Source organism: Neolamprologus multifasciatus, chromosome 23 (assembly GCF_963576455.1).
Source record: "Neolamprologus multifasciatus chromosome 23, fNeoMul1.2, whole genome shotgun sequence".
NCBI lineage: Eukaryota > Metazoa > Chordata > Actinopteri > Cichliformes > Cichlidae > Neolamprologus > Neolamprologus multifasciatus.
The window spans coordinates 19583794-19600955 of record NC_140460.1 but is presented as its reverse complement, the minus strand read 5'-3'; the positions used below and the strand labels follow the sequence as shown (position 1 = coordinate 19600955).

Genomic DNA, 17162 nt, shown 5'->3' with positions numbered 1-17162 from the left:
TTTTGCTGTATGAAAACCTTTTCAAATGTAGTTTTATGCATTTATAAAGAAAAAAGCATTAGCTGATGAGAGAAATGAAGGCGATAATAACTTATGAGTTTTTGTATTTTTGTTGTAGTTGTTTTTGTATTTTACCAAATAAAATACAGAAAATAATAACCTGTGTGAATTTTCATGAACAGTTTTCACAGCTGTGACTAAATTACAGCAGCTCCTTTCAAGCATTTCATATAAAGTGAAAAAGCAGCTCTGTTCACTCGAGAGGGTAAAAAATGAAAACTCAGATGTCCGTAAATGTCTGTTCCAGGAAAACCTCTCAGTTGTGACGATCATTTCCTTTATTGATTGATCAGATTTTTTGCTCAGATGATCTGCCCATCAGACATACAGACATCTCCTCCATTTCTAAGGTTTTAACCGGCTGTAATGTGGCGTGCAGCCTGCAGGGGGCAGCATCTCACTTGTGTTTGATGTTTGCCTCGTCTCAGCCCATCACAGTGAGCATGGCGTCACACAGGCGGTGCAGTCGTGTGTGCGTTGCCCCGCTCTCTGAGCGTAGCAGTGCACTGAAGGCAGCGGCGGCTCGATGTGGACAGAACCTCTCCCCAATCAGCACACTGCTTAGCTCGCCGCTTAGCCGCACGGGGAGCCACTCCACAGGGACGTCCAAGTGGCAGCTCTCGATTTGCCCGTTCTTCACCTCCATTTGCAAGCGAGCAGAGCAGCGAGCGGGCGGCTGCTCATTCGTCAGTTCCAACTGCGTCTCCATGGTGAACTTAGGCGTCTTCCCAAATGTCCAGTCCCAGCTCCGCAGCTCCACCTCCATCTCACCCACACCAGGAAACATGGACTCATTAGTTGGGTCTATGATGGTCAACGCAGAGTGGAGGCCAAACTCTGAAACAAGATAAAAATAAATGAAGCAGAAACGTTTGAATACAGACAGAGCGTATCCTTTGGGGTGCAGGAAGACCGTACCTGTGTTATATTGCTGCACCAGAGCACTCAGGAGCTCCTCCCATTGCAGGGAGGGGGCATGGTCTAGGAGGTTGGCAACAGGCGAGGGGACGCTGGGAGTGGCATTGCTTTGGATGCCGGGGCAGGAAGGGCGGAGCACGGATGAGAGGGCGGAGCGATCGGCAGAGTGAAGCAGCGTGCAGTGATGGTACGACGACTTCCTGCTCAGTCTGGATGCAGTGCCTGAACGTAAAAAACAAAATAACAAATAAACAATGTAAACAATGATGACCTGGTAACAAACACTCATAGTAAACAACAGAAACATGAATGTAAACATCAAAGCTACACAAAAATAAACAGAGAAGCAGCATGTGACCAATCAGACACATGGAAACGTCTACTTTTAGTTTTTATTAATCCAGCTGCAGAGTCGGTGTGTTTAATAGTCTGAGAGCAGATAAAGAAAAATATATTAAAACAACATTTAAAAACAGATATAAAAAATCATCAGGCAAACATGAAGACTTTAGACCCTCCAGCTCTCTACACTGTAATAAACACCACCATTGGGTGCTGCCAATGAAGTTTTGATTACAGTAGACCAGGGGTGTCAAAATCATTTATCATTAATTAGTCTGTATGTCTTTTATTTCTACTGTAATTAATTAATCTTCTTCCCTTTTTTGCTTTCTTGTGCTTTGATTCACTCCCTCTGGCCTCGTACCTGAGATCTTGTATCGTCCGTTCAGTAAGATGTCAAACCTGTCGGTGGCCTGGACGTCCAGTCCGGGCCGGAGGCGCCTCAGTGTGTCTGTAACCACCTTCAGGTTCCTCTGCCGGTCGTACGCCTTCTTGGAAGTGAAAAAGGTCAGGTTGAGGTTGCCCAGGTCATGGAAGACCGTCCCACCGCCGCTCCGCCTGCGAGCCAGAGGGATGCCCGCTCTCCTCATGACCTGGAGGTTGCACTCAGTCCAAGGGTTCTGGTGGCGCCCGATGACAACGGCGGGCCGATTCCTCCATAGCAGCAAGATGCCACGCCCCTGCAGTTCCACGTTGGCGTCAATCCAGTCCTCCAGAGCCAGATTCTGGTACACATTGGTGGAGTGAGACTGGAGGACCAATCCTGCACTGTCAGAGTCTGTGAAGAAGCTGGAGCTGTATCTGGAGCAGGACCAGGAGCAGGCTCGCTGGTTTAAAAAAGAAAACGTCCTTTTGACCTGTGACATCATTGTGCTTTCTGACATCACTTCATGTCAGGAGGTCAGGAACATCTGAAATGTCAAAATAAAAGCAACAGGAAATTAATTTTTGTCTTTTTCTGTGTGCACTTTTCCATCATAGATATTATTGTCAGCGTTTCAGGTGGAAGGACAAAAAACTAAAAAACTGATGGAAAACTCACTTAGCTTAAAATGGCTATCATCTGTAACATTTCACTAATATCTCAATATTTTATATATTTTACTCAGAAAAGGAATATAAAATATATTTCTGGTAATTGATTAACTGTTTGAACCTTATCATTTGGCAGAAATGGAGCTCTTAAACCTTTTTCTTTAATAAGTTTGAGACATTTCCTTTTAAATTTGGCAACAAAGTTATTTTAATGACAAAACCCATAAAGGACCAGAAGCAGCAACATAAACAGACACTTTGTATCATTGTTTTTTAAACTGCACCACGTTCACGACGTACAACGTAACGTCTGACGACACAGACCCCTGCTTCCCCGAACGTCCTGTAGCTGTTAGCTTTAGCTTCCCACTAACTCCTCGCGCTGTTTTTAAAACACGAGCTGCAGCTGTAAGTCACTTCACGTGCACAAACTGCCGCTCACAGACCGTGCTTACCGGGACTGAAAGCGGATGCTGGTCTCCGCAGACCCGGACCGAAGATGAGCTGCTGGTACGGACACGAACTGCAATCAACTTCCGCTTCGAACCTTCAAAGTAAAACTACGCAAAGCCTTACACAGATTTTTATACACCTTATTTTATTGTCACAGTATATAGTTGGTTTTATCTTTAAACAACAAAAACAACGAAATAAACAACAAACAATATGAATAATCATCACAAAAACTAATAAGAAAATACATAATTGATATATAATAATAGTAAATAAATAACTGAATAAATAAATATATAATTTAAAACAATAATTACAAATTTAAATAGAATTTAAAAATCTGTGACAACAAGAAAAAAAACACAATCACAAATTAATTCATTTAACTGGTTATGAATTTGCATGTCCTGTGTAATTTAATATTAGGGAAGTTCCTGGCAACTAATTTCTTAGTCGACAAATGAGAAAACAAAACGTAGAGTAAAACTAAGGAACACTCAGATATTAAGCAAAATTTTAAAACTGTAAAATTGAATATGTCAAAAACTAATAATAAAGACATTTTAAACCATTTATCAGATTATTCAGTCATAAATTATGCCGCTTAACTGTGCGTCACCTTGCATTATGCATTATCATTGCATGTTATACTCCCGACAAACAACAAAGAAGAAAAACACTGAAAACAAACCAATAATAAATATGATAAAACATGATACTGCAAAAGATGTTTATGTATTACTAAAATATCACAAGTTAACATCAGAAGTGATGCACACTTTTTGAAAATGAATAACAACCATTTCAATAAAAGTCAAAATCTAAAACAACAAAATGACAAATCATCTATCCATTTTCTTCAATTTATCTGAATTCGTATATAGTGGGCAGAAGCATGGAATTCCAGACCTCCGTCTTGTCACCTCCTCATTGAGCCATTCCTAGGGTAGCCAATAAACACAATCTCTGGGTCCTAGTACTGGGTCTATGTTGGGGCCTCCTCCTAGTAGGGCATGCCACGTGGGTAAAATTCACTCACTTGTTAACAGTTATAACATAGGGGAGACAAAATTGGGTCTAACAGGTTTAGACATGAATTGAACACAAATTCAACTTGTGTCTGTTTAACATTTTATTAAGAGAAAATACTAACTTGAATGTAACTAATGCATTTATGAAACAAAAGTTTTAATCTGACTGACTTTTATCACGTAACAAAAAACTAAGACAAAGGACTTCGCATCCTACTGCGAAAAAAAAAGCCTTGCCATAAACTGTCAAACGGGTAGCGAGGAAATTAATATAGTTACAAAATCTAAATCTAATTTCTTTAAAAAAATACTTTTATAAATGTGTGTTTATAAGTTATGTTTTATCACTTTAAAATTGCTGACAGAAAGAAGCTGAATAACTGCTTTTATTTTGGAAATACAAAGCGTTCAGATTGATATATTTCCGCCTTTCCTGAGACTTGACTTGAACTCAGTCCTTCACTGAGAAAGCGGCCGTGCTGCACTGCAACATAGCTGACAACAGTTCCACCGAAAGTTTAGTATTCTGTTTATTTATTATCGTCATTTTTCCGAATTAAAATGTACTTTATGTGCTTTAACTCTAATTAACACAGACGTAGACAGGAGAATACAGACAACTAAGGCCTTGTTTTATAACACAGAACTATATATACATGTATATCTTTTTTAAAAATGCCATTATTAACAAAAATTGCATATGCAAAAATAGAAATATAAATGTTCTGGGTGCTTGATTATTCTCAAAGTAAACTTCAAATTAGAATAATCTGTGCAGTTTTACTGTCTTTCTTTAATCTGGACTCAGACGTTTCAGGAAGCACCAACATGGTCAACAAAGCCGCCAAAAAACAAAGTGTTTCGAAGATCTGCAGCAACATCTGTTGAGATTATAAAATTATTTTACCCACTTTGTTGTAGTAGAAAAAAGTTGTTAACCACATTGATTCAGTCAGCATTATGATGGAAAAATCTTCATTTATTCACATATTTTGTGCTCTTTAAGATTCTCATTTGATAGTTTTTGTGTCTTACATTTCCTTCTTTGAACGCGTTGGTCTCCTCGGGCCTCTAAACTCGTAATCATGAGGAAGAAGCGCAGAGTATGAAGAATCGACCAAAGAGAGGAAGAGAGTGTGACCACATCCTGACACACACATACAGATACACACACACACGGTCAGAGTCAGCCAGTCTGAGTGGATGATGTTTCAGGTGAGCGCTCATTTTTGCATTTCAAATGAAATGTTCGCTGTCATTCTTCTTGATTTTTACTTTCCGTTTGTTCGTTTGTAATATTTACTGTTGTGCACCTGTCACATTAACTTTTTCAGCATAGACGTTTTTGCTCTAAACAATGCATATGTTTACAGTTAAGGTGGAAACTCTCTGTCTCTATATAAAACTGTACATGTTTTCCTTTCTGGAAAAAAAACATAAAAAGAAATAAACTAAAATCCAGATGTGAAAACAGAAGAAAAAGAATGAAATACAATGTTGGTGTTGACCTTCATGTAAAACTTGGAGGTGTCACTTTAAGAAAGGATGAATTTTAATCATCTCTGGGTGTGAATTCTTAGAAGTGTTATCACACATTCACACTTAGTCATATAGGCACCGTGTGGTCTACTTAGTAATGACAGGTCTACTTTAAGTGTAGTTAAACCTTCCATTGCACAGTATAGGTCAGCAGAGCCTTTCTACGCACACTAACAGTGCTTAAACACAGTTATTTCTGACTGCTAACTTTCTTTTTGTACAGTTTCAGCCATTGAAGAGGCAGTATTTCTTAACAAGAGCTATATTTGTTAAAATTAGGAAGCTATAGTGTGACCTGATGATGGCAACAGCTAAAATGCTCAACACGTGCCCTATAGCATAACAACAAAGAAGTTAGAAATAAGGATTTTCACTTGAAACATGCAATTCTAATTGGACCATAATTTCCAAAGTAAGCTTAAAGTTTGATTATACTGAAAAGAAGACTTGATGAAGTGGACCTGAAAGTAAGACTGACATATAAACTCATTGTAAAAGTGTTCACTAAGCTCAGAGACCAAGTGAGCTGTAGACTAATTTTTCATACACGTCTATAAAATCAGGCTTGTGCTGGAAAACAGAAAGTTGTCACATTTTTTTCTGAGGTCCTCAGAATATCACCCAGAAAAAAATATTAGATCCAGTCTGGGAGAGATGAATGAGTTCATGGAGTATCTAAATGGGTGTACATACCCACCAAGCACTGGACCTCTACGGATGATGTTTTCAGGGCCAAATTTAGGTAGCATTTGTGCAGCCCGAAAGTAATTGAAAATTGGGCTGTGTTTAGTACATCTGATTTGAACCAAATTTAAATCAAGGTGGTCATATTATGTGGGCATTTTCAGGTTGTTGTAAAGACTCTTAGAAAATGATGTCTTGCAGCTACAAGGGCTCTGAATCTGTTGATGAACTGGGGACTTTCTTGTTGGAATTTGTGGAGGTGTTGCAATGTTAAAAGATTTGTCTGCTTGCGTGGGTTAGTGGTGTAAAGTAATACAAATAAGCCAAAGTCTACAAGTTGCAAAGGTGAAGGCACAACAAATCTCAACCCTACACGGATACTTGTGGTGGGCACTTAGCCAATGATTCAACTAGCCATGTTTTCTGCTCTGCTAAAGTAAAAAACTATCCTGACGGGTCACCTATAGAGTTCAACCACTTTAATCTTGCAAGGTCTTGCATTGCTTATCCAAACTAATAGAGAAACAAACAAACAAACAAATAGAGAACTAATGTTGTGTTCTAACATCAAAGGTACAAAACAAGTTTAAGTCATCATCCAAAGACAACAACATCTTGTGTGAAACTCCTCACAATCTTGGCGCTCAAGAAAAACAATTAAAATGAGTTTAGGCTTCAGCAAATGCAAGCTAAGTTGACCATTGGCAAGTTCAAAAGCTCTAACCTTACCAACTGGTTTGAATATCCCGGATGAGACCCCATATACCAGAAACTGGCTCTAGGTATATGGCAAAGAGTGCTTTACTTAAAATAGAATTTATCAGAAATAAACTTCCTTCCTTCCATGTCAGCCAGTTATCAGGAACTGTAAGCCAGGACCACCTGCAATACAGTAGGACTGCATTGGACTGTGTGGAAAGGCTCTATTACTAAGAAGAAGATGGATGGAAGGGCTGACCTTTCTCTTTTCTTGATATCTTTTTAGTGTAAAGAGGAAATGCCTTCTCACGTTTAAAAGTTCTTGAGTTGTTGCTCCTGATGTTTTTGCTTTGTGGGATGGAATCATACATTCAAGGCTATATCAGGGCTCCAAAAACACATCAATCTTTGTCGAAATTTGAACTAAACTAAACACTGCCCAGTTTTCAGTGACTGTTTTACAGCTAAATAAAGGCTAACCAGATGTTGCCCCACATCTGTTTTTTAGTATGTCTGTGTGCCTACACAAACTCTCATTAATCATTCATTATCACTTCAACTTAATGTTATTTGACTTCAAAATTTATTTCAAAGACAGAAACATTTCATTCTGACCAAAAACGTTTGAACATTAGTATAGCAGCATTTCAAACTCAGCAGACAACCCCTATCAAGACAGATTCAGATCTAAGGTTTTCAATTGATATTGTGACTAATGAACAACAATCTAGATGTGAAAAAAGCAAAAGAAATGAATTAAATCTTAATTATTTTTTTTTTACCTCTATCATATATTCTCAAAATAAGACCACACACACTCCCAGAAAAAAGACATCAAAAGAGTTTGCTAATAGAGTTTTTTGAGATTTTCCACAAAACAGTAAGCAATTTTTCCTTTTGCTCATCTTTTCTAAGAACACATCCGCATTCATTCTCTGCACAGAACCCAGAGTGTCACTAACCAGGCTTCAATTGCATCACTGCAGATTCTCATGAAGAAGCCATCCAGATAAAGCAGCATCTACTGATCACAATCATGCACAGAAACACATTCAGGTCAAACAAGTGTGCATGCGCATGACATCATGTCTGACTGTTGGACATATTCTTCATCATCTACCCCTCCTATCACCTACCACCCCTCCCAGACCCCACCTTCCCTCTCCTCCCCCCACTCATTCAGGAACCATGGAAATCCTCCACACGCCAAGGTCATCATTTTTATTGTTTCTTTCCTTATTTAGATAATAATTATTACTGTTAAAAAAATCATCTTACTAACTTCTACTCAATTTACTCATTTATTGATTTCCTCATCTTCAGGTTACGTCCCCTCACCTCTTCCCCCAGCAGCAGGGATCCTCTTCCCCTTTCTTCCATCAGCCTCAGATAAGCTCCCCTCAGACTCCATCGCCTCACCTCCCTCCTCCCCAGCTGACCTCCCCTCAGTTTGCTTATCCTCCTGTCACCTCTCCCCACCTTATACACCATGCTCAGGTGACATCCCCTCATCCTGAACAACAGCCACTGATAACCTCCCCTCACCTCCTCTCCCCAACTCAGCACGCCCTTTATCCTGAACTGCAGCCACAGATATCCTCCCCTCACCTCTTCTCCTCATCTCAGCACAACTTCTTCTGCCAGAATCCCGATCCAGACTTAGATCATTCAAACTGGGCCAAATGTGAATCCAACTCTGAACTTTCCTGCCTTCTTAATGGCAACAGTTTCTCCTACCAGGTAAGAAAACAAAAACGGAACTATTTTCTCTCATCCTGAACACAGATTGATCAATAACCTCTCTCCCTTTCTGATCTAAAACAGAATCAAACCTCAGCTCATCTGGATTTTCAGAACCAGTTCAGTTCTGGTTTACCTCAACATGAAGATTCCTTGGAGAACACACATAGATCTTACGATGCTCAAACACTTCTTTTCAATGGTGTGTGCACACATAGTGACACGTCTAATCCAGGTGAGGACAGCTGGAGGCACCTGGAGCCAACCGTTTCCCAACTTCAGTGCGCCGCATTGGACTCCATATCTGCAGGAACCCATCAAGCTGATCCATCTCCCCACAGGCTCTCTGTGGGAGGGTGGAGTGCCACAGAGCTCAACCCGGCTGAAGACTTCTCCAGCACCCAGTTTTTCCAGGATGGCTACCTGAATGCTCCGCAGCCTTTCTGTAGCCCCACAACTCCTGGTCCAAGTCCTCATTACCCCCAAACCCCAGCAGTCTCCAGCCCCAGTCCTCAAATGCACCCCAGGACGGAGAGAACAGGTTTTCACACCCAGATAAACAGTGATCAGACCTCTGATCCAAGTCAGTACCACCAGCATCAGACAAGCCAGCGCCTCCTCTCAAGCCAAACAGAGCAGATGCAGAACCTGACAAGTCTACTTCACACTGCTGGCACGTCTGAGACCAGCTTGTCCACACCAAGACGGGGCCAGCATGTCAGGAGTGCTGCCCAGTCTATGACCCTCTCTACTGGGCTGAACTGGACAGAGGAGTGTGGAGGAGGGAAAGGAGGGAAAGGAGGAGATGATAGTCATGCAGACTGGAACTGGGTATGTGGTTATGCTAATTTAATTTTTTATTAAAGATTATAGTAAATATGGAAGTATGTACAGTAAATATCTATTTGCTTAAGACAGTAGGTAAATAATTCTCTGTAACTAATATGGGTAAAACAGTCAAGTAACAGACACTAACTATATAAAAAAAATATAAAGTTAATAAACATAAAAAGTAGGTGTTTAAAAGTAGAAACAATGAAGAAAGCAGATAAATAATAATGTCACCATAACTTTATTCTGTTGTTTTATTTTTCTTCTGTTAATTTTTAGATGCAAACAGAGCATACCGCTGAGAGTCTTGACACCAGGTAACCCCAATCCCTATCAATAATAAGTATGTTTATAGTTTTAAATGTTTATTTATACATTTTAATGTCAATGATTCCAATATGTGTGTCACAGGCTGCTGTGTATGGTGTGTAAGCGTGACTTCAGGAGCCTGCCAGCATTAAATGGTCACATGCGTTCACACAGTGGATTCAGATCATCTACATGCTTGAAAAAGGTCCTCAGTAACATCTAAAAAAATAAATGAAGCAAATCTATTAAATCATATATAGAAAAGATACCAACAAGTTAACCAAGTCATAATTCTGAAATCGAATTATTTATTTTATCGGGACAAGAGAGTCAGGTCCCCACACTGCCATCTATACATTGTCACCTAGGCTGCCCCTAGTGGGCTCTTCATGCAAAACAATACAAAGTAAGTCTTTAATATTTATGGATGGATTATTTATTAATTTCTTTGTTACATTTGTTTAGGACTCTGCCCCATTGGTTCAGCGCCCATTCACCATGGTGCTGCCTGTATCTGTCCCAGTGAAATCACGAAGTGTGTCAAAGGCAAGTAGGGGTGGTCAGACAAGAAGCAGCCGCCTCCCTCCAGCTACTGGAAGCACTGCACTCTTCCGCAGCCTGATGCGCCCGCAAGATGAGGAAGATGCTGCCAAAGGCATTAAAGATGGTGAAAAAAGAGTTGCTTCTGCACCTAACAAAGGCACCCATCACTACACCCCTCCACCCATGCTGTGTCCTCAGAGGGCGGGGCCAGGGTTGTACTGCTCCCTTACCACCAGGAGGCAGCAGAGAGTGCAGACTGTTCAGCTCCAGAGTAAGTCATAAAATCGCATTGACGAGCACCTGAAATCTATAACCATCTAATTTTAGCCCATTTCAGCCTCCAAACACTCAACAGTTACGATAAAAACAAAAGCATCACGCTCATCCTGAGTCAATGAAAAAACAAACAATGAGCAGTATGATTGGATGATTGTCATGACACAATGCTAAAGTTAGCATCTGACTGGCAGATGGAGCCAGGGACCTTGGTGCCAAAGAGACTGCCTTTCTTCCTCCTGGAACACTAACATCAGGAATCGTTAAGCCGTACGTAAAGTTTGCTTCTTACCAAAAGATCTTTGTTATTGTTCTATCTACTGATCGTCTGGTAATCTGGTACTGTCTATCACAGGCAGATCAATTTAGGGCGGGGCTTCCAAGCTGAGATCCCACCGCTACAAGACCAAAAATATGCCCACTCTGACTCCCACAATGCACTGCTACAGTGGACTCCATGGGATGATCTAGAGCGTCCCGTCAATCAGCACAGAGGTACACAAACACATAGAATGCACAGAAATCTTGCTGTTGTTTTTAGATGATCTTGGAACTAATCTTAGAAATGGAACCACTTTTCAAACAGTGGAAGCTCTGCTTATGATGGCTCGATCCAGCGTGGTCCCAGGGGGTGGAGCCAGCGCAGAGTACACCCTCCAAGTCTTATCAGAGTGCAAAGGAGACTTTCTGGTAAAATCTCTTTGACTATTTGGTTCTTCAGTGTGGGCTACATAAAATGTGTTATTATTGTTTAGAATATTAACATGAAAAATACAACATACTGAATAATTACCGAATGAGCCTTTTTTTCTACAGCACCAGGTGAACCAAAATGCTCAGATACACAACAAAAGCCTAAAAGCTTCAAAAAAACATCACAATGAAGGTGAAAATAAAACATGCTCAGGAAGAACAAGAAATAACATAATTGGAAACCCTGCAAAGAAACAAGAAAACCACAAAGAAACAAAAATACACAAAAATGTCAACAAAGTCATACAAATAATCACAAAATACAACAAAACACCAGAGTCTAGATTCTACCACAACGACACAAACATGACCGCATATACATAATTAAAACCACACTACGAGACAGAAAACAACCACAAGATACATAAAGCTCCTACAAAATGACAAAAAACAAATCCCCACAAAGAGACAAAAACATCAGAGAGCCACAAAAAGCAGTTACTAAGACAAAAAAGTGACAACAAAGACACATAATCCAACTGCAAAGAGGCAAGAAACAAGAGACAAAGAGACAAAAAACCCAGACAAAATCCACCACAAGGACACCAAAAAGAGCCAAAAACAACCTTAAAGACACAAACAGCTACTGTAAAACAAAACAAAACAAAACAAACAAACAAACACACACAAAAAGACCCAAATAGACTCAAATAACACCAAAAAGACAAAATCCACAAATCAAAAAAACTATTTATCAAAAAAAGTATATCTGAAAAAGCAAAAATATTAATGGGACTATAAAAATATATTTAATCTTACCATGTCAGGCATGACTAAAATGACATCACTTTATTATGTCTTTCAGTTGACGGTAGAGAAGCTGCTATCGACTCCTGAACCCAACAACCACCGTCACCACACAGGTCAGCTGTTCTTCCATCTAACCACATACTCAGAAATTCACAGATATAAAAAAGACAGCACATTTTAATTAATATCCCTATTTATACTGTAGGTGTGAGCTGGAGTGCAGCAGAGAAAAGGTCACTGGTGAAATCTCTGCAGCTCCATCAGAAAGACTTCAGTAGCATCCAGAAAACTGTGAGTTCCTACTAACTACTGTTAATGTCTTTCTGCAGTGCCACCAGTGGGTGAACCAAAAGTGACAAATTCTGTAAATTACAATTGCTGTTTGTCTGTAACAAATAATGATGCATCTCCATGATGTTTGTATCCTCAGGTTCAAACAAAGTCCCTCTCTGAGTGTGTTGAGTTTTATTATCTCTGGAAGAAGAAGCTGAGTCTGAGCACCAAGACATCAACTAGCCTGACAGTCTCTTTGCCCAACACAAATGTAAGAAACAAAAAGTATTTTTTTTAAATTATTTAAATCAGAAGGGTTATCATAGCTGTAGTGGCCCTTTTAGTCTGAGTTACTGAAACGGACTGCTATGACCCAGAAGTCCTTTCATTCCTATTAAGGAAAGTGAAGAAAATGTTACTTTACTCATCACAACTGGGACACTTCTGGATGGTCTCTTAGTAAAATAAACTGCACAGCAAGACATATTATTGGTTAGATAAGTACATTAACAAGTCTGATCATCTTAAGCTATTGCTATATGCTGATAATGTGATTCTTTATATTCCAGAATTACACAAATCAGTTCAAACAAAAGAACCAGTTCAGTTGTTGGCATAATAAGATATGAGGGTGGATGAATGGGTTGATTAAAACATTGGGCTTTAACATTGATGACTGCAGTTTGTTTGACCTGTTTTTCAGAATTAACAATTCAGCTTTTAAACCTTACTTCTCTAAATCAAACAGTAATGTAGCAGGACGTCTACCCTCATTCAAGTACTTATTTTATACCAATTTATTTTTTGTGTACTTTGGGAATTGACTCAGGACTTACTGGTATTTAGCCTGATTAGGGATTTGTGAGGTTTTCATGGGACTAGAATTAGGACTAATTTAGACTTTTAAGCTGGACTTTATTGGAGTTAGCTATGCTGTCTTTTAATTGCTCTAAAGTTCTCTCTGTTTGTGTGTGGGTTTTTTTTAAAATCAAGTATGGAAAAGAGTCCTTTTGTAAAGATTTGGGCTTTCAAAGTTGACTTGAATCTTTAGACCAGGCCCTTTCTGTAATCTTAGTGATCAGTCAGTAAAATGTCAGGTGCAGTTCCTGTAGAGTCAGTCGCCTCAGAGTTTCAGGTCAGTGAACACATATGAAACTAAAGGCTGTGCGAATAAAAACCACAGAAACCAAATTCCTGTTATCACTCCACACAAACACTGCAGCACAAAACACACATAAAAACACACACCGGACAGCCACTTCCTGTCAAGAGCCGTCACGTTTGTGAACACACTGTGACATGACATTTCAAATAGCCACCGTGTGAGTGTGGTCAGAGCTCAGCAAGTTTCCATTGGTGTCATTTAGAGTTTTATCATCGGCTTCGTGTTTTAGATTTCCATCAGTTTGATTCATTTCAGCTTCCTGTAGGTACACTGTGGTTTTAGTCTGTTTCATGAATCTGTAAATGTGTCTTTACTTTGTTCCATGTTACTCAGGAGGCTGATCTTTTGAACACACACAGTGACATCTTGTTCAGAATCCAAGTTTACAGGCAGCACTTGAGCTGTGTGAAGTTTCTACACAATGTTTTTGGAGATGAAAGACTGCACACTTTACAGCTACAGATATTTGAAGTTGGCAGGCCACTAGTCAGAGTCATGATAGATAATTAATTTGTCCCATACAGCCTTCTACTAGGTCTGCCTCATTGTAGCTTGATTATTTACCATGATGATTTATAAATATCATCTGGTTATTGAATATAAAAATATATGTTTGTAAAGGGGATTTCATACAACTGCAAATATAATTCTAATTTAAAAAGTGGTGAGACTGGCGTGGGGCAATTGATCATCCGGTGTGGAGTTACGATCTGACTGGAGGTCTTTTTCTTATTATAATGCCAATCTAATGAGTGCTCTAGTGGAATCTATGCAGTCCTATGAAAAACTATCTACACCCGAAGATTCAGTACTTCTAAGAGCCATCTTTATCTGCAGCAATTCGCAGTAATCATTTTCTGTATAACTTTAATTTCTTACATCATTATTAAGAAACACAATCATGACTGCAGCTTTTTACAATGGTGCTTCATGCAGTTATCGAAGCTTGTGGGCATTTGTTTATGCACGGCTCTCTTAAGGTCCCACCACAACATTTAAATCAGATTCAGATCTAGACTTTGACTCAGGCCATTGCGACATCTTGAATCTTTTCTTTTTCAGCCATTCTGTTGTAGATTTGAAGCTGTGCTTGGGATCACTGCCCTGCTGCATGACCCAATTTCAGCCAAGCATCAGCTGTGAATGACCTGGTTCTGTGGATGCAAAACGAGTCCAGTTCATCTTGTCAAATCACTATTGTCAAATGTCTCCACTTTGCTCTTGCATGTCCAAAAGACATTTCTCCAGGAGTCTTGTGGTTTATTTAGTTGCAACTTTGATAACCTAAGCTCTGCTACCATGTTCTTTTTTAGAGAAAAGACACCTTCTCCTGGCAACCCTTCCAAACAAGCCAAACTTGTTCAGCCTTTTTCTAATTGAACTATCATGAACTTAAACATTTAACATGCTAACTGAGGCCTGTAGAATCTGAAATGTAGCTCTTGGGTGTTTTGCAATTTGTCTGAGCATTACATGGTCTCACCTTGCAGTGAAATTGCTGGGACAGCAACTCCTTGGAAGACTGTGGCATTGTGTTAACACACTCATTTTGGTGATAACAAGTATCACCTTCTTTTCTAACTTCCTCTTTTTATTTATGCAGGGTCAAAGGTCGTCAAGATCTCAGGCTGCTTCATGAACTATTGGACCGTCGCCCTCTGGAGCTACACACTACTTACCAACACAAGGCTTGAACCAAAACAGCTAAACTGTGTCTGGCTTACTTGTTCATAAAATCACAAGGCATGCTCCTAATTTGATAAAAAACATCTCTAAATCACTAAATGAGCTGAAAAGGAAAACTCCACCAGGACAACCTTTCACCTTGGGTGTTCTGGTGGACACAACAACAGTCGCCTTGAGGTGTATAAATTAAATTGAATTGAAATCGAATTGAAAGCTTTACAATCCGTTCTGCAAACTGTAGCTTTTCTTTTTTCTGTTATGTCTTTTGACTGTACAATATGGTATTTTAAATGTAAATGTGTGTGTGTGTTTTAAATTTCTGTCAGTTAATAAACCCACAAACTAAGAAAAGCCAAGAGTCTTACTTGAGAGCACCTCCAGACTTAAGCTCAGGCATGTTGGGATATTGTTTTTCTTCCTTAACCCTGTCAGTCTTCTGCCTCTGGGCCTCTGATGCTCAGTAGAGCTCCACTTATTACCACACCAGGGAACAACAAAGAGACAAAGCAGAAAAGTAAACACGAGGGGCCGCAGGCTTTCTGTGTGAGTACAGCTCTTCACATCAATATCCTCTTTTTCAACATCAGAGGAACATGCTAAAAATAAGTGGATGATAATAAGCCTGAGTAACAAGGTGTCAGACACATTGGTGAGGTTTTACCCTTACTATTGTGTCAGAGGTTATCCCAAAAGCTGTTTTCACACATTCTCTGCAGACCTGAGATTTTTCTACACAAGACTTGACAAAGGTGCATGTATGAATGCAAACGTAGCATCTATACGTAGCAACTCAGACATTAGCCCCCAGATCACTGGTATAATGTCTAATTAAGATCATGTGTGCTACCTCCTGCATGCACTAAAGAGACAGCCCCTATGCCCAAAGCACACTGAGTGTTTCCAGTTGTGTGGTTTATTGTGTTGGATCAGGGTTAGTCAGAGTTATATGCAAGTCAGCCCAAAATCAAATACTGAATCAAGGCTAAAAAGTTCCTTGTTGAAACCTACGAGTCCCAGGTGAAGATATAAATCAAGACATGTCAAGAGCAACAAGTCAGGTCAAAAGAATAAAACCAAAAAATTGTACTTGACCTGTGACCAGCAATAAATTCCATGTAGAATGGGTTGTCCACACCATAGTGGGACAACCCATTCTTTATGTAGCAGGTTTAATGTATAATAATATATAAGACCAAAATATTTGCAAGCTGTTACCACAAAGTTGTGTGAAACGGCATGTCATGCCAAAGCATTGTGTGACAGGTCACATGACAACAACCAGTGACAGTAATATCCAATCAGAACCATGTCTTACACAGGTCAATAAATCTGAGTAATACACACTGTGTTGTCATAAATGTTAAAATTAGTGCCTAGAAAGACAAAAAGGAAACTTACAAGAACAAGTAAATAAAGGATGATATCTACAAACCTGGAAACATATAGAAGGAAAGATATGCATGATGTTTAATCCAAGACGTAACAAAAAATAATTATATGCAGTTGATTAGAAAAATATCAAACTTCTATTCATTCATTCTCTTCCGCTTATCCTTATCAGGTTCACTGAGGACCTAAGTCTATCCTAAGTCTAGGCCTGGACAGGTCGCTGGACTGATGCAGGGCTAACAGAGAGAGAGAGAGAGGGAGAGAGAGAGAGAGAGAGAGAGAGAGAACCATTCACACTCACGTTCTCACCTTTATCAGACTTACTGACCTAATTAACCACAATATGTCACATTCAGTATACACTATGCAAGAAATAGGTCAGTCATGAAACACAACATACAGTGTATCAGGGACCAAGCAGAAAAGAATATACAGGTACAGGTGTAATCATAAAAAAAGGGTTTTATTATTCTGCAGAAACAACAAAATCATTACAAAAATGAGCTATTTTAGGAACCAAGTGGACCCATAGAAGAGGACAACTTAAGAACTTCTACTTAAAATCCACTTCACAAACCATAACTCTGCAAACTGGCCTGCCTAACTGAGAGACAGCTCCAGTTATATAGCAATTGAATGAACTATTGTATACACCAAAGGTGAAAACTACAGAGATAATAGCTAAC

General features: G+C 39.5%; 2 protein-coding genes across 3 annotated transcripts; one reads left to right on the top strand and one right to left on the bottom strand.

Moving 5' to 3' along the window:
• Positions 1-297: 297 nt before the first annotated feature.
• Positions 298-2987, bottom strand: lipt1 (lipoyltransferase 1). Of its 2 annotated transcripts, none has more exons than XM_085152844.1 (4): positions 2811-2987; positions 1685-2231; positions 979-1200; positions 298-897 (listed from the first exon to the last, which is right to left on the bottom strand). In XM_085152844.1, exons 2-4 carry the CDS (start codon positions 2202-2204, stop codon positions 485-487), a joined length of 1155 nt encoding a protein of 384 aa, XP_085008970.1. In that variant the 5' UTR covers positions 2205-2231; positions 2811-2987; the 3' UTR covers positions 298-484. The 2 variants fall into 2 exon arrangements, with proteins under 2 accessions (XP_085008970.1, XP_085008971.1); XM_085152845.1 differs by lacking the exon at positions 2811-2987 and adding an exon at positions 2656-2804.
• Positions 2988-4866: 1879 nt separating this feature from the next.
• LOC146491434 (uncharacterized) lies at positions 4867-16692 on the top strand. The gene is made up of 13 exons (XM_085152804.1): positions 4867-7972; positions 8085-8501; positions 8586-9332; positions 9612-9649; positions 9744-9846; positions 10107-10455; positions 10655-10730; positions 10816-10955; positions 11047-11150; positions 12019-12076; positions 12169-12254; positions 12394-12507; positions 15005-16692. The coding sequence occupies exons 1-13, from the start codon at positions 7847-7849 to the stop codon at positions 15038-15040; spliced, it is 2394 nt and encodes a 797-aa protein (XP_085008930.1). The 5' UTR covers positions 4867-7846; the 3' UTR covers positions 15041-16692.
• Positions 16693-17162: the final 470 nt, after the last annotated feature.